The sequence below is a fragment of the Macaca fascicularis genome, chromosome 5, assembly GCF_037993035.2.
Source record: "Macaca fascicularis isolate 582-1 chromosome 5, T2T-MFA8v1.1".
Taxonomy (NCBI): Eukaryota; Metazoa; Chordata; class Mammalia; order Primates; family Cercopithecidae; genus Macaca; species Macaca fascicularis.
In genome coordinates this window covers 120,213,943-120,237,720 of record NC_088379.1, presented here as the reverse complement: position 1 = coordinate 120,237,720, position 23,778 = coordinate 120,213,943, and the positions used below count along the sequence as shown (strand labels likewise).

Below are 23,778 nucleotides of genomic sequence, written 5' to 3'. Positions count from 1 at the left end.
CTTAAAATTGAATGGATTTTTCAATGTGGAAGATCTCTTAGAAACAGCATAAATAATAACTATTTTATAGCTCTTCAAAGGAAATAAACAAAATTTAATTTGTCTCTCCATTGGATGTCAGTATTGCACCACTAAAATATCACTGCCAGCTTTACTTTGAAAAAAAAAAAAAATGAACTGGATACCTTACTGACGAACTCAAAAGTCAAGCTGTTTTACATAATTTTACCTACAACTCAATTAGTTATATCATTGTTGCTGCCTGATGTATATGACTTTGTGATATTCTCTTTCAGCAGCTACAAAGTCCCGTTGGTTCAAAAATGAATGCATTTGAAAAACAACTTGAAAATGTCACTACCACTTTGAATAACCTTCAAAACTGCTTACAGTAGGTCAGTACTCTCTCTAGGTTGGTGTACAAGTGAGGGTGATTAATTTTTTAAAAGGATAATAATTCAATTTTGAAAGATACACAGTTACTCACCTTGTGTGCAATAGCCTATTTGTACATTTTGGAGGTGGTTGGCAGGAAGTTACATAATGATTTGCAAAACTGCAAACAGAGGTATATAGCATATCATAATATATTTATTAAGGACTAATGCAAACCACATTGAGTTATAGGAAGGAAAATGTATTCCCCAGTGCTTAGAACTTACTGAACATGAAGAATTTGAATGATATTGTTTAGTGAGAAGGGGAGGAATTTCCATGCCTACCTCCCCAAACAAATAAATCACTGCTTATATCCTGGGAATGTTTCCAAATAGTCTATGTTTAATGATATAAGGAGTATTTATAACTGAGTTTATATTCACTTGTCTTTTCTGTCTCACTTTTCAAATGTATACTTCAGACTGAGGCTGCGAATACCAAATATATGTTCAAGATAGAATACTAGGGTACCAAGGTCAGTTGTCCTTGCATTGTTCTTTTATGTTTTAAGACAACAACAGTGTTGCTCCACTGAATGGTTACCTTGTATTCATCCACAAACAGCCCAGAATAATCCATGAAACAGCATAAGAGTAACTTGAAATCATCCTTATTCCGTTGTAGAAAAAAAGGATCAGTGGATTAAACAGAAAAAGGAAGACTTCCTGCTTAGATTGGCCATCCATTCAGGCCATTTCATTGAATATTTTTTTTGTTGCTTTTGTTCCTGAGTCAGTGTCTAGTTGCTAATTGATAAATGTTAAACCTCACAAAATATGTACTTGGAAAAAGTGCTACATTGTAAAAGTGAAGCTGGATTTTCAGATGTCCTTGCATGATACAACTGAGATCAAACATATTTAGGAGAGATTTGAACACAATTACATTGAAATGAGAAAAGGAGTAAGTAAATTAAAAAAAAAAAGCAGACACCTAAACTTGATGACAAGAGGTCTGAATGTCAATTAGTTTATCAGGCGATAAAACATATTAAAAATTATAGCCACTCATTCAACTAATATTCATCAAAGTCAGGATGGGGAAAGCATGAAAAAGTGTAAAACCTAACCAAGAAGAAAAATGTTGCCCTTAACAAGATAAGGGTCCTGCTGAACATAAAACTTTATGTGACAAAGAAAATATCACCATGATAGAGTGAAGAAAGCGTTACATAATAAGCAGTACTGGGATAATTATTTAAAATTTGGGAGCAAATTAAGACATATATATATATATATATGTCTGAAGACAAGCTTTGACAGTCTCTAGCACGTTTGTGCTGCTGAAACATGCTCACTAAAGGTCTGAGTTGATTTGTTAAAAGTGTAGATAATTTTGCTCCTGAAAACCTAGCAAAAATTAGACTTCATTGCTTGTGATGTTAGTTTGCTTGAAACACATATAAAATAAGCATAGGTCAACAAAATTTGCTGCTACTCAGTATAAGGACGTATCTATTCAGTCATTTAAAAATATAAATAATGATAAATTATCATAAATGGAAAATATATACACAGGTGGTCTCCTGGCTTTCTTTTAAATTTTCTTAAAAGTTCATATATTACTGAAATTCACCTAATCAGAACAAGTGTGGTGCTTATACACAAAAATGGAGCATACTCACATCAGCTAAACATAATTGCACGAAGAAATATGTTTATAATATAAGCTACAGTTTTAAATTTTATTCTCTACACAAATTTCTCAGAATTAAAATGTAAAAATATTTACTAAAGGTTGTTTAGCTCTTTTCTGCCTACTCCTTTGTTCTTAACCATTTTAAGGTATTTTTGCTGAAGACAAAAATTACAAAATTTTTCCATTTTATTCAATATCCAACTTATCTCAATGTCTGTCAAGATATATACATTGACATATTAAAACTTTGAAAACAGTGAATAAATAAATCTACATTTCACCACTAGATGTCATCAAAGATCTGTTCATCAAAACATCCATCAGCCATCCAGCTTTTCGCCATTTGACCTCTGCGGGAAAAATTATTCTATTTCTCAGCATAATCAGGAAACGATAATTTTAGTAAAATAGTCTAATTCCTCAATGTTTACATAATGAGTTTCCATATGCAGCAATATCTTAAAAATAAATAAAAATAACCCAAATGTATGTTAATAGAGAAGTTACTTTATCATTTCAAAACTCCTAATAGATCTAATTAGTAGGCATTGCCAGTGTGAGAGTAATTTTTATATAATTTTTATATATATACTTATCAGAAATATATATGCATGTAATTTCTCTGCTATTTTTATTGGAAAATAAGTACAAGTTGTCCTCTTTCACTCTAAGATAACTCACCAGTTCGGAGGATTATAACACTATTAGCAGTTGAAACTCTTCATATCATTTGTAACTATTATCATCAGCCCCAAGATGGAGAATCTGATAATTGATTTTACATGTTTAATTAGTCTAAATAATTTTAATATATACTTTTCATTCTTTATATTTATTCCCACAGGAAATAATAATGAAATAATTTGCTTCATATAGTTTTGTGGTAGAATTCCTTTAAAAAGCAAACTTTTATGCAATAAGTATAATTTTATCTGAAAAACCCAATCTAATAATCTGTTTTGTTTTTTTGTTTTGTTTTGTTTTGTTTTGTTTTTGAGACGGAGTCTCGCTCTGTTGCCCAGGTTGGAGTGCAGTGGCTGGATCTCAGCTCACTGCAAGCTCCGCCTCCCGGGTTCATGCCATTCTCCTGCCTCAGCCTCCCAAGTAGCTGGGACTACAGGCGCCCGCCACCTCGCCCGGATAGTTTTTTGTATTTTTTAGTAGAGACGGGGTTTCACCGTGTTAGCCAGGATGGTCTCGATCTCCTGACCTCGTGATCCACCCATCTCGGCCTCCCAAAGTGCTGGGATTACAGGCTTGAGCCACCGCACCCGGCCTAATAATCTATTTTTATTGGGTAGAGTAAGTAGGTTGATGTTCATCTGAATTGGCATACTTCCAAACTGAAAGAGATCAGGAAGGGAAAATTCATAATAGAATAAATAATTAATACATTCTCTTCAATATAGACTTTTTCTTCATAATGTGCTATCAAATATCACTTTGGGTATTAAATATTTTCCCTAAATGTTCTTTGTAGTATCTTTTTTTTCAAGATAAAATGTAATATAATTGGAACCATTTTGATTAAGCATTTTTATTCTTCTTTTGAACACTCATTAATTATACTTTGCTTTCTAGGACCTGAATGATGTTTTTATTGCAAATTTCCCAACTTAATCTCTATGTTTTGGAGAATACATGGACTATGACCAGGATGGAACATTTAAATTCATATACTCAATCACTAACTCAATCCTTCCAAGAAAAATAAAAGAAATCATATATTCCAAGGCTGTCATATATAATGCCGACTCAAAATTATGATATTTCTGATAGGTTGATCATTGGTTATGATCATTGGTTGATCATTGGTTACTAATAATTTGCTTTAGTATGATATTCAGAAAAGGGTGGTCATGGTATATATTTAGGTCACTGCATATCTTCAGGTATATTTCCTGGCACACATTAGATATTCTGTATGTATCTGTTGAAGAAATGAATAAATGCATGAATAATACGTGGCAGTAATCATGAGAAGAGAGACTCTGGCTTTTTTCTATACTAATCTCTAATTCTGCAAGTAATACCTATGCCATTTGAAATACTAATGATAGTAATATATTGGCAAATTTTAACATAGGGACATACCTTATTTTTGCAGCTTATACTTGCAGGTAAGCAGAGATTATTATAAACAATTCAGGAGTGAAGAAAATAAGACAATTGACCAACTAGTCACAGCAACCTGAGATAAATTGAGAAAATAAGTTACTGTTTTTAACAAACCTTTCTTAGAAACTTTAATATGATATTCCATGTTCCTTATAACCCCAATATTTTATAGTATTCAAGTCCATGTTAACAAAATGTAGGGGTTGACAGAAATTGTCATGCTTTTATATTGTTAACTTATATTTAAGGAAAGGATATCTATAAAATTCAGTTTTACCAACTAAGAGGATATATGAATTGCCCTGGGTTGCTCTCACACTTTATTGGGAATATCTCTTCTTAAACATTTACTTATTCAACAATATTTATTTAGCAAGTACCATGTGCCAGGCATTGCTCTGGTCACTGAGACTCAGCATTCAAAGAAGATCTCTGCCTTCATGGAGATTGCCTTCTCATTGAGAGAAGTAAACATAAAAAAGTAAAGAAAGAAATACATAAGTAACATGATTTTAGGTAATAGTGAGAGTTATTAAGAAATGGCGATCCAATCATAAACCACTGGAGAAGGCCAATTTAAGTTGGTTAATCAGGAAAGGCCTCTCTGAAAAGGCATTTAGACAGGCCTGAAGGAGAAGAAAGGGCATCCACATGAAAATCTGAAGAAAACGTATTCCAGGAAAAGTGAACAGCACTGCAAAGGCCCCTCAAAGGAAACTGGCTCCACATATTTGAGAAAGAAAAAAGGTGCAGTAAGGCTGAAGTTTAGTGAGTAAAGAGAAATGTGGTAGAATATCAGATTGAAAATACAGGCAGTGGCAAGAACAGGTAGACACCAGTAGGCCTCGGTGGGATGCTTAGAAAACCCAAGCGTTTTGAGAGGGAAGTGAAATGACAGGTTATATGGTTTTTGAAGAGGGCTCTGGTTGTTGAGTAGAAACTTAATATTAGAAAGCCAAGGATAGAAGGTGGGAGATCCTCCAGGAGCTTTGTGCAGTAGGCCAGGCAAGAGATGAGCATGACTGGGGGTGGCAAGAGATGAAGTGTTTTAGGAAAACTTACAGTGGTAAAACCAACAGGACCTAAATATTTTATTGTATGTGACGACTGAGAAAAATACAGCAGTCGAAGTGTATAAGTAACTGGATAAATATTGGTATCATTTACAACATGGAAAAATCTTGGGGGAAATTTTGGATTCTGTTATGGTATTTTAAAGTTAAAATCCTTATTAGACTTAAAATAGAGATGACAAGTAGTCAAGTTGTGAGCTTGAGAGATAGATGAGAGGTAGAGATATAAATTTGGGATGTTAATGTCCATATAATAATCAAAGACATGAGGCTCTATGAGATTATACGGGGAGGAAATTAAGACAGCCAAGAGAAGAGGGCCCAGCCCTGAGTCCTGCTTTATTTATAGGTCAGGCAGCAGAGTCACAGCGAGAAATCAAAACCGAAACAGTCATTGAAATAGGAGGGGGAACAGGAGAGTACCGCTTTTAAAAACAGTAACAGCTTTCACTTTTTGAGAAATATCATGCGCTAGGTACATCTAATACTGTTTATGTACTAGTATTAACTCTTCCATCCTCACAACAGCCACATGATGTAGGTAAACATAGGTACTTATCTCCTTTTGTAGAAGAGGAGTCAAAGACAGAGAAAAATTAAGAAAAGCATTTTAAGAAAGAGGAAACTATGTCAAATATGCTGCAAGGTTGAGCTTGACTAAGATTAAAGACATAAAAGTGAATGTTTTATTTGGTAAGAGAGAGGACATTGGTGATTTCAGAAAAAAACAGGCTCAATAGGATGAATGTGAGAGTTCCACAAAAGTGTGCTTTATAAAAAATAGTAGTACCTTTCTGAGAAGTTTGCTATAAAAGAGAAAGAGAAAACATAAATTTGTTAGAAGGAGACACTATATTAATAATTTGTTTTCAAGATATGAGAGATACCAAGAAATATTTTTATTCTTCTGGCTATTATTCTATATATGGAAATAAATTACATAGGAAAAATAGTGATTAATTACTGTAGCAAAACCTTGAAAAACCAGAATGTGATCCAAACTATAAATGGAGAGGAACTAACTTTTTGTGGGTACTGAGATTGTGTATTTTAACAGGAATCTGGGCAAAAAGAATACAGATACTGAAGCAGGAAAGGTGGGTAGGTTTGATGGTGAGTATATGAGGATGTTCATGACTATTTCTATTGTCTGAAAGTAATATGATGGTCATCATTTGAGTATGAGAGGGAAGAGTACAGAAAGATTAATGGAAAAGGTTGGGTGCAGTGGCTCACACCTGTTATCTCAGCACTTTGTGAGGCTGAGGTGGAAGAATTGCTTGAGGACAGCAGTTTGAGATCAGCCTAAGCAACATGAGACCCTCATCTCTAAAAATGGTTAAAAAAAAAAAGAAGTTGGGCATGGCGACACATGCTGGTAGTACCAGCTATTCAGGAGGCTGAAGCAGGAGGATCACTTGAGACCAGGAGGTTAAGGCTGCAGTGTACTATGACTGGACCACTTTATTCCAGCCTGGGTGACAGAGTAAGACTCTGTCTCAACAACAACAATTTAAAAAAAGATTAATGAATTAATGAAGATAATTTAAAAATAGAAAATCTATTAAGAAAGGGTAAAGAGATGGATAGCAGTGTTGAGAGGCCATTTAAGATTGCAGTCACAAGTATAATGAGAAAACCAGTCAGCACTGTGGTGTTCTCCAGCAATATTCAGCTGTTCTGGTGCAGTGTGCAGTAGGCAGATAGCTGAGTTTTCCCAGGGAATTTTGATGAAGAGCCACACCTGGGAGTTAGCGCAGTGATTAACCCAATATATACCATCTAGAAGTGTGCCTTTGCTGAACTAAAGCGAGATTTTCTTGTCTTCACTACCTGATTCTGAGCAGGAAAAATTACATTTTGTATGTATGATGCTTATAGAGCCAAAGCATCTCCCAAAGTCTGGTGATAGAATAGTGTTGTGCTTAGCAAAGTTTGGGATTTCAATTTTAACTCATATTACATGAAATGAACCACAGCAAATTGTTCTTTCTAATTCTCTACCACTCTTAAAACTCCAGGGGGTCTTCCATTCTTCTGGCCTTCCATTTCCTTCACGCCACATGGTATTTTATATTTAGTCAAAATTTATCTTAGGGTTCTCAAATGATTACCTGTTGTTTGATTTCTTGAGCACTTAAAGTAATTCTTTTTATGTTTTTCATTGTTACCATGGCTCTTTTATCAAAGAGTTGGATTAAACAACCTTTGAAAATATTATTTGTACTAGAAATCTCAGCCTGGGCATTTTTCACACATCACACCTTCAAAAACCTCTTGTTGTCATACTTATCATTAGACAGTAGGGTCTTTGTGCCAAAGACCATGTCTTTTTCAGCTTGGTCTCCCACAACACATAGTCCTGCGCCTAGCACAGAGTGGGTGCTCAGTACATGTTTCTCTGAATGAACAAATAAATGTATTATCCTGCTGAGGAGTCTAAATAACATACACAGACAAACACTAAGCAAGAAGAGAAAAGAAAATGAAACATTAACATGTGAAAATAGGTAGGTTTTTAATTGTGTTTACAACAGAAAGAGCATGGAATTAAACATTCTGTTCCAGATTACTTGGTGAGATGATTATAAAGTGATAATAGACCTACAATTGTTTGCATGGACATACTATACCAAGAATGTGACTATTCATTTTCTCACATCTCTTAGACCAGGATTACTGATTGTGTTGTTTTCTTTGTAAAAGCTGTTCCAGGACCAGCATCAAAAGATACTAAAGACAGATTCTGCAATATTGAAAGAGAAATACAAGATAATTGTTTCATTCATAAAGAATCTTACAGGTAAGTTTCATGATTTAATAACAAAGTGGAATGTCCAAGCATATCATCTGAAAATAATGTAATAAGTATAAAGTAGTGTCTCCACATGACTTGCCTTATTCTAAATAATATTTATCCTTTAAATATTATCAAATACTATTATATAATTACTATATGACTGTATGTTGCCTGCTTTTGACAGGGATACAAGTTATTATTTTGAGCTTTCTCTACTGCGTTAAAATAACATATTTGTATGTGTTTCTGGTTTGGTTTTTAAAAATAACATCGTTGTTGAGCTCGAATTCACATCCCATATATTTTAACACATAGGTTATATATATCATATAAAATTAGTGAATTTATGCTTTAATTTGTAAGGGCAAAAAGAAAGAAAGGCACTACTTAACAAAGATTCAGAAACAAGTTTGCCTATGAAGGATCGAGAACAATTATTCCACTAGACTTTCTCCAGAAGATAATCAATTACTTAGTAAATCTCACAACCTCTATTGAAAATATCCTGTGCCAGACACTGAGGATAGGTCACTGAGCCTGACCGATGTGGTTCCTGATATGGAAGAATTTAAAGCCCAGAAGGGGAGGGGGGAAATATATGTATATGCTTAGTACTCAGAGAAAGCTAGCAAGGGGGTCTTATTTGAGTCAGAGTGGCCAAGAGTTACAGTTAAATATATTTTGTCTCATCTTACACAAATTTAGCTTTACTTCTACCACAAATTCTCATCCTAAATTCTAACATATACAGATACAGAAGCAATAGGATAAATAATGAACCAAAATGCTTCTTCAGTTCATTCAGCAAACATTTTATGTGTGCTTCCCATGTCTTAGGTCTCTACTAGGTGCTGGGAATGAAAATTAAAAAGTCACTGACATGGTTTCTGCAGTGGAGAAACTAATATGTGAGCAATTATAATAAGGAGCCATGAGCACAGAAAACCAGAAGAAAACTTGGGAGCAGGGAGAATAACTCAGACTGAGAAGTCTTTCTCTAAAAGATAATATTAGGGTTATGATTTTAAGAGGAAATATTCGGTCAAGGAAAGGGTGAGGAGAGAAGTGGGAAGAGGTGAGGAAAAAGATGGTATGTAGTGGGAACTCAAGAAAGAGGCAGAGATACTAAAGCTTATGTTTATTAAAAATAGCATAATACATATGAGAAATTGCAAATGACTGTATCGAGCAGGTAGGAAGTGTAGAAAGTAAAAAGAAATGAGTTTAGAGATGCAATTAAGCACCAAATAACGAAGGGTGTTATGTGCCAGGGTAGGTTTTATCTTACTGTGACTAGGGAACTACTTAAAGACCTTGAGTAATTATAAATAGAATGACCACATTTGCATGTGTACACAGATAATTCAATAAGTGGAAGGAAAATAGGTTGCAGGAAAGACAGCCTGGAAGCAGAGCAAATACTTAGGGAACAGTGGCAATAAGCCAGGAAAAACACGCTAACCAGCTGCATGAAGGCAACGGCAATACAGCAGATACTCAAAAGAGACCAGGGAGGTAAACTAACAAAACTTCGTTACTGGTTGAAGATGGTGGGTGTGGTAGGCATCTAAGGTGACACAAGGATTTACTGGCTTGAGCGGTGGTATTAATTCTGGTGTCACTATTTAAGAGAGGAAATGAGGAAGAGGATGAGATTAGGGAAACAGAGACAAGAATAGACTGATATTATTCACTGTATTATATGTGCCAGCCACTGTTCTTCTGCTACAGTTTTAATTCATCTTTATTTGCTGCTGAATTTCAAACATGAATCTCCAACCAGGCTTGCTTTCTTGAGTTCCAGATTTGTATATAAAAATGTCTCCTAGATATTTTCACTTGGATAGCTTGACAAAGAACTGCAGAGTAGAATCTGAAAAATGAGATTAGATTTAGGCACTAGAAGAGAAAGTGTGTGTGTCGTTAACTTTTTGCTATATTTTTTTTTCACTGAAACTATAGAAAATAAGAAAAATAGAGGTATGGACACAAATAAGTTAGAAGTGGCAGCAAGATGAAGAAACACTTGCTTTGGGAATTACTTCTTTCAGTAAGTAGAAAAAGATAATCTGCTGAAATCAGTGGAGGTAAATTGGCAAATTAAAAAAAAAACTGAGGGGAAAATGGTGAAGGTTTGAAATAGCTACAGATAATAAGAGAGGGAGTCAAAATGGAAATATAAAATGGTGTGCAGGTATCATTGACAGTTCAACTAAGATGAGGACCTTGATCTGTGGGATTTCAATTTTAGTAGCACCAATCCACGTGGCTATTTGATTTCTGTAAAATTTCTTGAGTCCAGGTACAGGAGTGGAGAACACAGGTGGTTGGGTTTATCCAGGATTAGACTTTTGCTTTGTGAGTGTAGTAGGAAAGTAGAGTCAAGTTTTGTGGGTGTAGACAATAGAATTGTTTAAGTTAGAGATCAAAGGCCCAGAGTGATTATTAAATAGAATGTATCCAGGAGGAATCTTTTAGATTGACAGGGAAAAAAAGGAGCAGTTATGAGCTGAACACCAATAGAGAATAATGGGAATGGGAACTGGAATATTAAGAGGCTAAGAACAGAGGGGAAATCTTAAGAGCAGAGTATTTCAGAAGTGGGGAGACCCTGGGTGATGCAAAGCCCCAGGTTTGGAATGGAGTTGCTCACTGAAGAGGGAAGGAAAGTCAAAGGCTTGGACAAAACCAAGGGAATCTGCTATTAATTTGTCAGATGGCCCACCCAGTGTTGGAAGGACTTTCAAGGCCACTAGTCCAGCCTCCTTAAACAGAAAAGTATATTACATTCTGACCTTCAATAAATGTTGGCCAAGGAGCAGGCATCCTGAGCATGAAATAGTCACCCATCATAGAGCACCCTATGCAAATGATTGAGCTTAAGTTCTCTAAAGCAAGTATAAAATAAGTCAGTGATAACTTTGTTTTTTAATTTAAATATTATTTGCATACAGTAGTTTGTATTTCTTACTTTTGTTTTTAGAAGAAAATGGTTCACAGGATTTGAAGGGAAGGAGCTTTTGATTCCCTCTTGGACAAAAGAACTTCAGCAAAAGTCCTAGAGGGAGAAACAATACGGGATGTAACAAATGTTCTCTTAGAGTTGACATCTAAATGACTTTTCATTGTAGAGGCATGGAACCAATCTAAATTCTCCCACTTCATCTTGTGTTGCCTATCAGACAGTTAAATCTTATTGTTTTAATCTGCCTATAAATGTAGCTCTGGGCTTAATATGGAAACAACATTTTTTGAATATGGATTTTAAAAAAATCTATGTTTGCAGATTTTAATTTATTTGATTATACCATCATCTGCCTCTAGTGGAAGAAAATTCAAGGCTGTTTGCTTTCCTGGCCTCCTTTTCCCACTTTCTCTCCAAAACGAATCAGGATAAAGGAAGAAAAATCATTTTCTTTCATCCCTAAGGAGGAGGAGTATTGGTTATTGCCAGCTCCTAGGATATAATAGATTCAATGAGCTAGAATAATCTAATCAAATATTTGTTAAAGGGGTTAGAAGGTACTGTATCTGCAGGAGCTCCACACACAAACCTGAAACTTTTCCTAATTCTATTACTTTACAGTCTGTGTTCTTTACCTGTTGACAGAGAAAATATATTGAATCTGAGAAGAGAGCTATTAAATTAATAGTCAAAATTACTTATTTTACCACACTTCATTATTGCTCTCAGTTCCTTCAGTCATACAGAAGTTTGGTTTACATATCCCTTTCGTTTTAAACATCTGGGAAGCTTTAGAAACCAAATTTGTTATAATTCTGGGATGTGGGTTTGGTATTTGGCATGTATAATTTTGCAAAATGGAGATTAATAAAAATAGAGTAATAATTACTCAAGCAAAACCAAAAATTGCAGGAAGAAGCAAGTGCTAATTGAATAATGTGTGTGGCTGCAGTTAAAATCCCTAAAAAATATAATATATGACATTTGGTTATTATATTTCTTATATAGTAACTTCTTAATGTAGTAATTTCTCTTTCTATACCAAAGACCCAACATTATATAGTAACCCATGCCATGCACACCTATGTAATTCATGACTGCCTAGATAATTGTAATATTATACTTACTCTGTCACTGTTATTTATTTTTCTTTTTTTTTTTTTTTTTTCTTTTTGAGATAGACTCTCACTTTGTTGCCCAGGCTGGAGTGCAGTGACACGATCTCAGCTCACCGCAACCTCTGCCTCCCAGGTTCAAGTGATTCTCCTGTCTCAGCCTCCCAAGTAGCTGGGATCACAGGCACCTACTGCCATACCCGGCTAATTTTGCATTTTTAGTACAGACGGGGTTTCACTATGTTGGCCAGGCTTGTCTTGAACTCCTCACCTCAGGTGATCAGCCCACTTTGACCTCCCAAAGTGCTGGGATTACAGGTGTGAACCACCGCACCCGGCCTGTCACTATTATCTTGAACACGCTGTCAGTCAGTACTCCTAGTCATTTATATTTATTTACTATGTTAAGTAAAAAATGTTTTATAAATTGTTGCAATTGCTGGATTCTTTTATTACCAGATCATATTCCTTTTCATATTTTAAGATGAAAAAATTCTCGTTTCTCTTCTGCAAACTAGCTAAGAAGAAGCTGTACACACTAAAACTGTTTGACAGATTTCCTAAGCCAAGCACAAGTAAGCTTGAGTGCTATCCTTTTGTCTATTTACAATTTAGCTTGAACAGAGAGCCTTTACATTACATCAAATCATCTGTAACACAAGAAGCTTAACACCAGCTGTTTTGAAAGTTGTGCCATATGACCAGGTATCGAACATTCAGGAACACAAACAGGTATCTTGGGGAAAGTTACTGAATAGCTAATGCAAAGCAGATTGTGTTACAGTAATAAACTAAAGAGCCAAAAGTAAGACTGAGGTCAGTTAGAAAAGTTTTTTGTTGGTTTGTTTGTTTTTGTTTAGCATAGTGGTTACATCTGTTCATCATGTATACTCCTATCAGAGCAAACTACCTGCAGTTCCCCAATGTGCCACACTCTTCCATAACTCAATGCCTTTGACCATAGGGTCATGCCTTCCAAAAATTACCTCTATCTATTTGTTTACCTGGTGAGCTTCTATTTTTTCTTTTTGACTCAACTGAAACAATCCCCACGTGGAAACTTCTCTCACTCTCCTCTGTTTCAATAGTACATTGTCTGTACCCATATTACAAAATATATTCCTTTGCTTATTGAAACTGCTTACTTGCTGGTTTTGTCCCCTGGAGGTCAGAAACTATCACTTCTTCATCCCTGTATTTCCAGTATCACATACAGAGCCTGGCACTTTGGAAACAGAAAACAATGTTTGTTTGTGTTTTAATAAAGGCAGTACTTAGAGCAGTGAGATCAAGAGAATAGTAAGAATACTGACAAAGGAATAGTATTTGGTGGTGTTATAAATGAAGAAACATATGATTTTGTATAAATTAATAAATTTTACTAACTTACGAGTGTAAGAAATATCAGTATGTTCAGAATTTTTAGCAACATAAGTAGGCATCTTTTGATATAATATTAAGAAATATTAGACAGAAGGTAGCAAATGAATGTAAACAAGGGAAGTGCAAAGACTGTGATAAAAAGGCCATTAAAATGTAGCCAGATGGAAGTTTTTTATAACAGTTTTAGGAGAGAAAGAAGATGCAACGAATATATAAAAAAACTACACTACCAGCGAAGAAGAATATTCCATTATAGTGCTTATGTTAAGGAATGAGGCAAACAGAAAACGAAAACACTAGTTTATGATTAGATATAAAACATCATGAGAATACAGATCACAGAAGAAAAATTATTGAAGTAAATTATCAGATAATTCAAGTAGAATGAAGAAAAGAGGTAAACTGGATGTTGAAAGAAAGGAAAGGAACAACTGAAGTGGTAAAGGGATGTGCAATGAAAGTCAAGGTGGAAGCAAAGAATGATCTAGGAATGTTTGAGGACCAGAAAGAAGACCAGCCCCAGGAGGACAAAATGCTGTTCTTAAAGGTGTAGATGTTTGGGTTAACATTGAAAATTTGAGTTGAAATATAGCAAACTTTTTTATTTTCATAGACCGTCAAGTCTTTTTCTATAGGCTGACAACAAAGCAAATGGATATCTAACTTACAATGAAATCCAGAGCCTTCTAGGAGCAGAGACACCAGAATAAGAACAACTGGAGCTATTTGATGCTGATAATAACAAGATGTGCTCCTACCTGTAACTAATAAGAGCATTTGGGCTGACTGGTAAGAGGATTCAAGGGCCGGAATATCAATAATGGTCAAGTGACAAGTAGTCTTGAACAGTGTTCTGTATTACAGCCCAAAATTAACAGGCAACCCACATTTTCAGTTATTAGTTTATAATTGAAATCCAAAACAAAAGTTTACAGAAAAACCTGAAAAGTAGCAATAAACATAGCATCTCAAGCCATACACAAGGATAATTAGAGTTTAAAAAACTGACAGTCATTGCTTAATTGCACAAATAAATGGGTTATTTGCAGGCTATGGAAAGGCATATTATTTAGTCTCCTTTTGTACTTGATAATAGGATTTTAGGATGACACTCTTAATACTGTTAAACTTTTTTTTTTTTTTTTTTTTTTTTGAGACAGAGTCTTGCTCTGTTGCCCAGGCTGGAGTGCAGTGGTGCGATCTCGGCTCACTGCAAACTCCACCTCCTGGGTACATGTCATTCTCCCACCTCAGCCTCCCAAGTAGCTGGGACTACAGGCACCTGCCACCACACCCGACTAATTTCTTTTTGTATTTTTTTTAGTAGAGACGGGGTTTCACCATGTTAGCCAGGATGGTCTCGATCTCCTGACCTTGCGTTCTGCCCGCCTCAGCCTCCCAAAGTACTGGGATAACAGGCGTGAGCCACCGCGTCCAACCAATACTGTTAAACTTTAAAGCCGAGTATTCTAAAGTGGTGATGTAAGGCTACTACTCATTTAACAGAAATAAGAAATTAAAGCAAGAGAAATAAGAAATTAAAGCAACATAACTTGCATGAAATTTTAAGGAATCTAAAATACCTTTTTAAATTGTACTATTTCCCCCATCTGCTTCTTTTCTATTTAGTTTTCACAGAATTTTTTGTGTAATTTGAACAGATTTACTGTGTATATCTATGGGCAGTTTCTTAACCAGTGAGGAAGAGCAAACATACTAGACCTGGCACCTGAAAGCTGGTAGATGAATAGAACACACGACTATAAAATGCAATTCCATGTCACCTAACGCTAAATGTATTTATGATTGGAGAACAAAAAAATTAGTTAAATTTCTGTCATTTACCTCTGATATAAGAAATGATAGCCAGCAGAGAGATGTTCTGCACCTTCTGTCTTGATATGCACAAACATGTGAGTTGATGCCACCTACACTTCCAGTGGTATGGCCACATTCTCAGGTAGGACACCCATTCATGTTGAAATTTGCATCACTAGAACATGCATGACATTATATGGTCCATATGCCTATAGATGCCTAGATATTGCCAAAGTCTTGCACTTGCCAAATTCCACTGACATCTTTGGGCCTTACATTCAAGACCTTTAAAGATCTTTGCTTGATTTGTGCTCCTTCCCACCTTATCTCTGATGAAATAATAATTTTTAAAAAAAGATGGATGACCATTCCAAAATATAGATTGCATAGTTGGGGGACCTACCTATCCAATTCAGATAAGCTTCTCCAGAATATCACTTAAATATACCAGGTGGAATAAAAATCCATTTTGAAAAGTATGAGAGGAATTCTGAGGTAGTTTTTGATCTGTAACCACTCACTGCTGCTTCCTTCCCAGGTTGTCCTTGCCTTTGCTATCCACACCTTTCTGCTCATTGTTATAGGAAAGACAATTACTGCTGCAATCCTAGCTTAAGATACATTTTTTAATACCTGCCACCTATCTGTCTTGGGCTTTTCTCATGCTCCAGCGGACAGATGGCTGCAGTTCTAGCACATTTTAACACTGGGAATATGAGTGATGTCAAGTGAGATTTATAGAATCAGAGACAGCACTCTTTTCTGGTACAAAAGGATCCTGTTAGGAGCACCAAGAATGAATGTTTTAGACAGGCTTCCACAGAGGAAAGCCAACGTCTCTATTTGTACAAGGCAATTGTCTAAAAATTTTAGCTGATCAAGTTAGGGATAAGAAGAGTATATGTGGCTTGATAGTGATCATTGAGCTATGCCCCAAATGGTTCATTCAGTGCCACATCCAGAGTGTTGTGCAGTGCCCTGAGAGAGTGCAAACTCATTCAGTGGTAGCCCTCCTCCCAATACCCATAAGAAGCACCATATGCACATCCATTGTTTTTGATCTTACATCCTAAAAGGCATTAATCTAGTACAAATAAAACTTTAAAAAAAAATGCTAGATATTTTCTTAGCTTACCTTTGTAAATTACAATGTTTGAGTTTATTGTATTTCCTTGTTGTTAAAAAACAAAAGCATCTGGCTGGGCATGGTGGCTCACAGTTGTAATCCCAGCACTTTGGGAGGCTGAAGTGGGTAGATCACTGGAGGTGAGAAATTTGAGAAGAGCCTGGGCCTGGCCAACATGGTGAAACCCCATCTCTACTAAAAATACAAAAATTAGCTGGGGTGTGGTGGTGCACGTCTGTAGTCCCAGCTACTCATGAGGCTGAGGCAGGTAAATTGCTTGAACCTGCGGGGAGGAGGTTGCAGTGAGCCGAGATTGTGCCCTCCAGCCTGGGTAACAGAGTAAGACTCTGTCTCAAAAAAAAAAAATCATTAGATACACATTAGATAGACAGGCACAATCTATGCACCATAAACCTGAAAAGGATAGGGCAGCTTGGAAAATACCTAAGGGTAATAGAAAACCCAAGAGAGGAAACTGAAAGCTTAGAAGCATGAAGATGGGAGAGAACAGGTAAGGAAGGTTGTGTCATGTCAGTAGGATGAAATCTGGACCTGGAGTATGGCATATTCAAATTCAAAATTAATTGCGCTTTCTCAAATGGTGCAACTGGTGTATCCATTCTCTTGGATTCATGAAATTTATTCAGAGGTACCCAAAGTAAATTTCTTTCCTGACTTCATCTTTTGAGATTGCAAATGAGAAGAAATGTTATATATACTATAATCTAAGTGTGGTTTAAATTTCTAAATCTCAAAATGTTTTCCATTTTAGAGTTAGAAGATGGAAGTACAAGAAAGAAGAATACATCAAAGCAGTGACTTGATTTTATTTTGTAACAATTTCGTCCTATTTATTCCTAATATTTTAGCAAGAAGTGTTACAGGGGTAGATCTGGCCAATCTAAAACTTGCTAGTCCTTTTGAATTTTATTTAGTTTTAAAAAGATAGTTTTTGTTTCTTAAAAGACTTCAAAAATTTCATAATACTGCCATTCTTTTAACAAAATTGAGAGAGCATTTTAAATTTTTTAAAAATCAAATTTCTAAAGAATTGCGAGGATAGTGTAAACGCTACACACATAAATATATGTAAATGGTATTAATAATACATATTTTTGTTCAACCTAATATATGTCTTTAGCATTTGTTTTTTCTGATGACTCAAACTTAATTGTTCACATTGGTATTTTAGGTACTCTTGCCCTGCCTTCTTACTCATAAGTTGAACCTCTCATTATACATGGAGGGCAGAATCAAGATTGGAAGCAGAATTGAGAATCTTTAATATATCATAGCGTTGGGCTTTTCTGGATGCTTCGTCTCTGCCAGTTCCTTTTATAGACAAAATAAGTTACCCAGAGATATACATCCTTGCTAATTTGAAGTTTAATGTTATGCAATTTATCGAATGCATTTACATTCAAAAGTTTTCATTTTCTGCTAAAAGTAAAGAATATTCATGGCCTTCAGCCAAAGTTCTACAAGGGTAACTAAAGCAAAATTAGCATGAACATATGAAATTCATCTTTTCAAACACATTAGATACTCTACTGCAGTGCTATGCTAAGAGTAATAGATCCCTCGATTAAAATATTACCTATTTGTATAACGAATCTCAACAAAACTTTTCTCTCTGCACTGCTTTTTAGTTATTTTTGACTTCAATGAAAATATCTTAATATTACGACTAAGCCTCGTGGCTTAGTAGATATTATCTTTTTAAAAATACAGGTATTGGCTGGGCGCAGTGGCTCACACATCTCATCCCAGCACTTCGGAAGGCCGAGGCGGATGGATTACTTGAGGCCAAGAGTTGGAGAAGAGCCTAGCCCACATGGCAAAACCCCGTCTCTGCTAAAAATACGAAAATTACCCGGGTATGGTAGTGCATGCCTGTAATCCCAGCTAGTCGGGAGACTGAGGCAGGAGAATTGCTTGAACCCGGGAGGCGGAGGTTGCAGTGAGCTGGGATTGCGACACTGCACTCCAGCCTGGGCTACTGAGGGAGGTTCTGTCTCCAAATAAATTAAGTAAGTAAGTAACTATTAAATTGACACAGTGGAACTGAAGTCACCTCTGCTGTCAGGAATATGGAATAATCACTGCACAAAATAGGGTTACTGAAAAGTTAAAACTAATTGTAGATAGAAACTAACAGAAATAAAATACTTTTAATTCTATAAAATTCAGCAAGAACTTCAGGTTTTCCTGGTTAATAAATGAAAAACCTGAGATAATGTATTACCTGAGATTAATGTTGGATTATATATTACTCTATTGAAAATAATCTGCTGGTTTTATTTATAATAAGGAAGATCACTAGTCTTGCAGGATACAATATAAATGAATTATCTGTTACATCATGTCTGCCTTACCCAAAAGTGAAGGTATGAGTCATATAAGTATTGTGTGCCTTTGGTTTCCATATTTTAAAAGCTAGGCGTCTTGGTACCAATACACCTTACCTGCCCTGCTAACCCCAACTCAGCAACCCAAACACCCAAGTGATCGGGGATTTTTAACACTCTGTAGGACTTGCAGAAAAACGGCAATATAAATACTTTAATTGTGTGGATATCTAAGACCCTTCTAATTAAATTTGTTGGAAAAATGTTTTTGCTGTCAAAAATATCAATAGTATCTTCACATGAAATGCATGTCTTCAAAAGCTGGCTAAAATGTTACCATCTCAGAAGCATGATAAGCAGCTCTTTAATGCACATTTTAGAGAAGTTTCAATAATAGAACTCCTATAATTCTCAAACCTCATCATATGAAATGTAAAATTTTTCTATTTCAGACGTTTTTGATTATATTGATTGCAAATAACCATTCTCTAGTGTGATTTTATATTTATAAGCTGGTTGAATTACTTAGAAGCTAGAATGAAATATGAATTATACTATTAGTAAAACAGATTGCTGGATTATCCCTTGAGGTTTTTCTTCAACTTATTTTGGTTCTTTCATTTATAAACCTTTTATTTTTGAAGTGGAGTTGTTCAGTTTTAGCAGTATTTGGGACTGAGAGAGAACCTGAGTTTTGAAGAGAATCTCTAGCTTCAATCATAAACTATTACTTTAACCCAAACATTAGCTCTTTTCAACTCTGGACACCCAAATCCTGCCCCTATGGTCTATGTGGAGGGATAACAGAAGTTGCTACTCTAGAGGAAAAATGTCTTAATTCTCATTTGTGTTTGATATGATGATAACCAGCTATGGGAATATTTTAATAGTTGCAGAAACTCTTTCTAAATAATAAATGAATAAATACTTTCTTGAAAACTTTACTTTATTATACAATCTAGCCCAAGTGTGGAAAATTTAAAAATCACCCTATTTACCAAAACTATCTAACAATAATCTTGCTAGAAAAAATAAAAAACAACAATGATCAGTAAATACCTACACTTAACATTCTTACTTCTGGAACAGAATTTTAAGATCCATGTCCATGTCCTTGTAAGGTAAATCCCTCTGTTTAACAATTAAAAAAAAAAAAGTCTCACATTTAATACATTGTTTGCACACTCATAAATACATACAAAAGCTGGGAGACCTGTCTTAGAAACATGTTTAAAATGAATATATATAATATTATGAAATCTGAATAAAAATTTTATTCCAACAACACTTCTCTATTTTAAATCATGTTTATTATTTAAGTTTTTATCACAGTGGAGATTAACTTATGCTTAATCATCCAATCAGTGCCTACTGTCAACTTAATCCAATTCCAAAAAAGTAAAATCAACTCATTCATACACTCTAAGTCCTCTTACTATCCCACCATTCATTGCCTATGTCTTTTTTCCCTTTTAACGGCAACATCGTAATAAGATTGTGAAAAGGTATAACTAATCGGTTTCTATGTATGTATAATACCATTTCTTCAAGTATTCAGAGAGCAGTACATTTGTCTGCATTGTGCATTAGAAAACTACTTGTGACATTATTTCTAAGTGCAGGAGAAATGCTCCTGGTGGGAGAGTAATGAAGTTGTTTGTCATAGTGTATGCCAAGGATTTACAGCACTGTAGAATTTTCACAACTCTTCCATGTTAGTGAGTAACATTAGGTAAATGTTGTATTTGCCTACTCTCAGCTATCGGATGTGGGATTTCAAGCTACAAACAAATAAAGCATACACTCAACCAACAAGGGTAGTGCAAGTGCTAAGTAAACAGAATGACATGAAAGAAATTCATAGTTGCCAACTAGTGAATGCTTCAGCAGGGAGGCCCTGATTTTATGATGTCTGTGACTTGCATCCCTGTTCTCAAATGAATACTGTCACTGCTCCACGTCAGCCACAATGACCGGAAAAGGCTGCTGAGGTGAGGGCTGAGGGAATGAGGAGGATGATAGGAATTCATTTTCACAAAAAAGTGGTTCAATTTATCTGTCACATCTGTATATAGTGTAAAGTCTGATTTGTTAACAAGATCTCAGACGTCTCCAGACAAAGCAGGTACCAATATGGAAAACTGCAAATGTTTCATTTAAAGGAATTAAATGTTGGCACCTATGTAATATAGCTTTTGTGGCCTGGACAATAAAAGGGATCAGAAGATGGTTTTTTAAAAGTAAAACTTTGGAAATGTAACACCTGAACATTCAAAAGTTACATTATAGAAAAGCCATCAAACAGTTACATAAACATTCAACAATACAGTGGTGCTGTTTAAAAATGCCCTGGAAGCAATAATCTTCAGTACTTTGAATAAAGTCAGAATTTCATTGCTTTGTCTTAATTATGCATTTAACATATTGTTACTCATTAAAATTAAATAGAAAAAAACTATAAAATTCTTCCAGAGGAAAATTATTGGTAGTGGGAAAACAAAAGTAAAATGTGAAAACCAATGTATACATTTACTTAATTACATGTTTTTCCCCCAGAAGTGGACATACTCTATCAGAAAATAAAAACAAGGAAAACAACAACAACAACAAAAATAAAACAAAAATTACAAAAAAACTGTGCCATTTCCTTTTTTTTTTTTCTTCCTCTGCATCCAGTTTTGGGGGAAAGTGTTCTTTCATAGTGGTGTTCTGAGTTCACACATATTAAATGGTAGAAAAGAAACATCTGGATCCTGACTATCCTTTTACTTTATTCTTGAGTGTGTTGTACCCTCAACAAATGTAACAAGCAGCCAGTAAAAATTCTCTTAATTAGGAGACACACACACACAGACACAGACACACACACACACACACACAACCTTATTAAGAAAAATGCAACCATTCCTGATCCAGGACACACACATATGAAGATTTAAAACTAAGGTCTGACACAGTCACTTAAAATAATTAAGGCTTCTAAAAGGTTCAGTGCCAAAACTCTCTACATCAGTATTTGAATAAAATACATTTTTGCATTTTAGGTTTGTGCTTTTTACAGCCATCTTAATTCCACAGAATTTCATTAGTAGATCTCATAAGGGCATGTTAGAATTGTTTACTGTTTTACTTTTAGTAGCTGTTAGATTAAATAATAGCAATAAAAATTCAATGAGTGAACCAATTTATTTCTATCATCTGGGCTGTTGGCTCATTTCACTTTCTTTTCATGTTTAATATGGCCATTTCTTTTGTACTTGCCATTGAGGATTCCATTGTGGTAATGTCCATTAACTGTGCTATGCTTATTTCTAGACCACAGACTTTTGATTTTTCTGTAGATAAATTTTGTCACCCAAGACAAGAGAAAGTAAAACAAGGCAGCACCAAGCAAAAGCACAAAGGCAATATCCAGTAAAAAATACTGACAAAAAGAGATTTGATGGACAGCGGCACGTAGGTGATGGGCTCCATTGTGACGAATAATATAATCTATCCAATAGATAGTTCGATTGACAGGGTGACCAGGTTGATCCTTGTGAATTTCCGAAAGCTTCTGGGCCCTCTGACGGTAGCTATGGAGAGGGGAACACAGAATGAAGAGGTTAATAATAAAGTTCTATATTTATGCATATCTTCACATAAAAGGGGAAAATAATAAAAACTATACTACTATTCTTTAGTAAGTACTTTGCATGTACAAACACTGTGTTAAGTGCTTTAAGCACATTATCTTATGTTAAACCAATAAAATATATTTTAAATTGGTGAGAAAAGTGAAAATCAGAGAGACTGAGTAACTTGATTATGTTACAAAGCAAGCACTGTGTTAAGTGCTTTAAGCACATTATCTTATGTTAACCCAATAAAATATATTTTAAATTGGTGAGAAAAGTGAAAATCAGAGACACTAAGCAACTTGATTATGTTACAAAGTTGAGACCCAGAATTTCTTGCCTCCAAACCCTTTGCTGTTTCCACACAACATTACATGTAGTTCTTCTCTCTACATACTTTTAAATAATATAAATCAACAAGTCTCAACCAATATGGAAACTAAATTTATTAGATTCTGAAAGAAAGATGGAGAAAAAGATATAGAACTTCATTCTATCACTTTTTTAAGCAATAATATTTAATTTTGTCTTAATTTAAAATAACATTAAATATGGGGTGATGATACATTATTAAAGAGATAAAAAAGAGTTGAGAAACACCATGAAGTCAGATTTGATGTTATATGCAGTATTCATATACAGGTAATGTATGCATGTATATATATATAAAGAAGACACCCTCTTAAATGATTGAAAGACCAAGGAAAATGGGGAATCACAAAGTAGTAAAATATAAGCATTTTATTTTAATCTAAAAACATGTGACTGCACATTCGTGTGCCAGTCTTTGACAAACAGCTAAAGCCCTCTTGCATGAATTCATGACTGAAGTTTGTATTGCTTAGACATAAGAAATAATTTCCACCTCCAGAGATACAAAATCTATCATGGAGGATATAGCACTACTGAGTTGTGCATTATAGAGGAACAAAAGATTGGACACATGTGAAGACTTGATAAAGCCAAGAGAAGAGTGTAAACTAAATCATAAAAGTGGGGGAGTAAGAATACACCCAGAACAAATTCATTTGGAAAAAGTATGAAGTTTAGTTAGAAATTAGATTGGAAGAAGATGAGTCTTCCCCATGGGTATTCTGAATGACAAGATATAATAGCTTCTTTCTTAGAACCAAGGAGCCATTAGATCAGGGAGACTGGCTGTTAAAGCAGAGGGAAGATACTCGTGATGCAGAGTCCATTAAAAAGACCTCAAAAATGGCCAATGAGAGACTGACTAAAAAAATGGTGGTGGAATTAGACAGATAAAGGGAAATGGTGTAGTAGAAGAGTTTGCAGGAGTTAGTAAGAGTGTGGATTAAATGTGAAGGGAAAGAGAGAG

The 23,778-nt window shown here is 35.0% G+C and overlaps 1 protein-coding gene and 1 long non-coding RNA gene across 6 annotated transcripts in view; both read right to left on the bottom strand.

The window, feature by feature from the left end:
- Positions 1–7,764: 7,764 nt before the first annotated feature.
- Positions 7,765–13,392, bottom strand: LOC141410381 (uncharacterized). 2 transcript variants are annotated; one of them, XR_012435348.1, is made up of 3 exons: positions 13,293–13,392; positions 11,039–11,125; positions 7,765–9,940 (listed from the first exon to the last, which is right to left on the bottom strand). It is a non-coding gene; the product is annotated as an uncharacterized lncRNA (long non-coding RNA). The 2 variants fall into 2 exon arrangements; XR_012435347.1 differs by having other exon boundaries at positions 7,765–8,013.
- A 6,721-nt stretch (positions 13,393–20,113) lies between these two features.
- Positions 20,114–23,778, bottom strand: part of UGT8 (UDP glycosyltransferase 8) — an 84,986-nt gene continuing 81,321 nt past the window's right edge. For all 4 annotated transcript variants that reach the window (XM_045392806.3, XM_005555783.5, XM_005555784.5 and 1 more), the window contains exon 6: positions 20,114–22,397. In XM_045392806.3, coding sequence (XP_045248741.1) covers positions 22,034–22,397 — 364 coding nt within the window. In that variant the 3' untranslated portion in view covers positions 20,114–22,033. The remainder of the gene's footprint in view (positions 22,398–23,778) is intronic.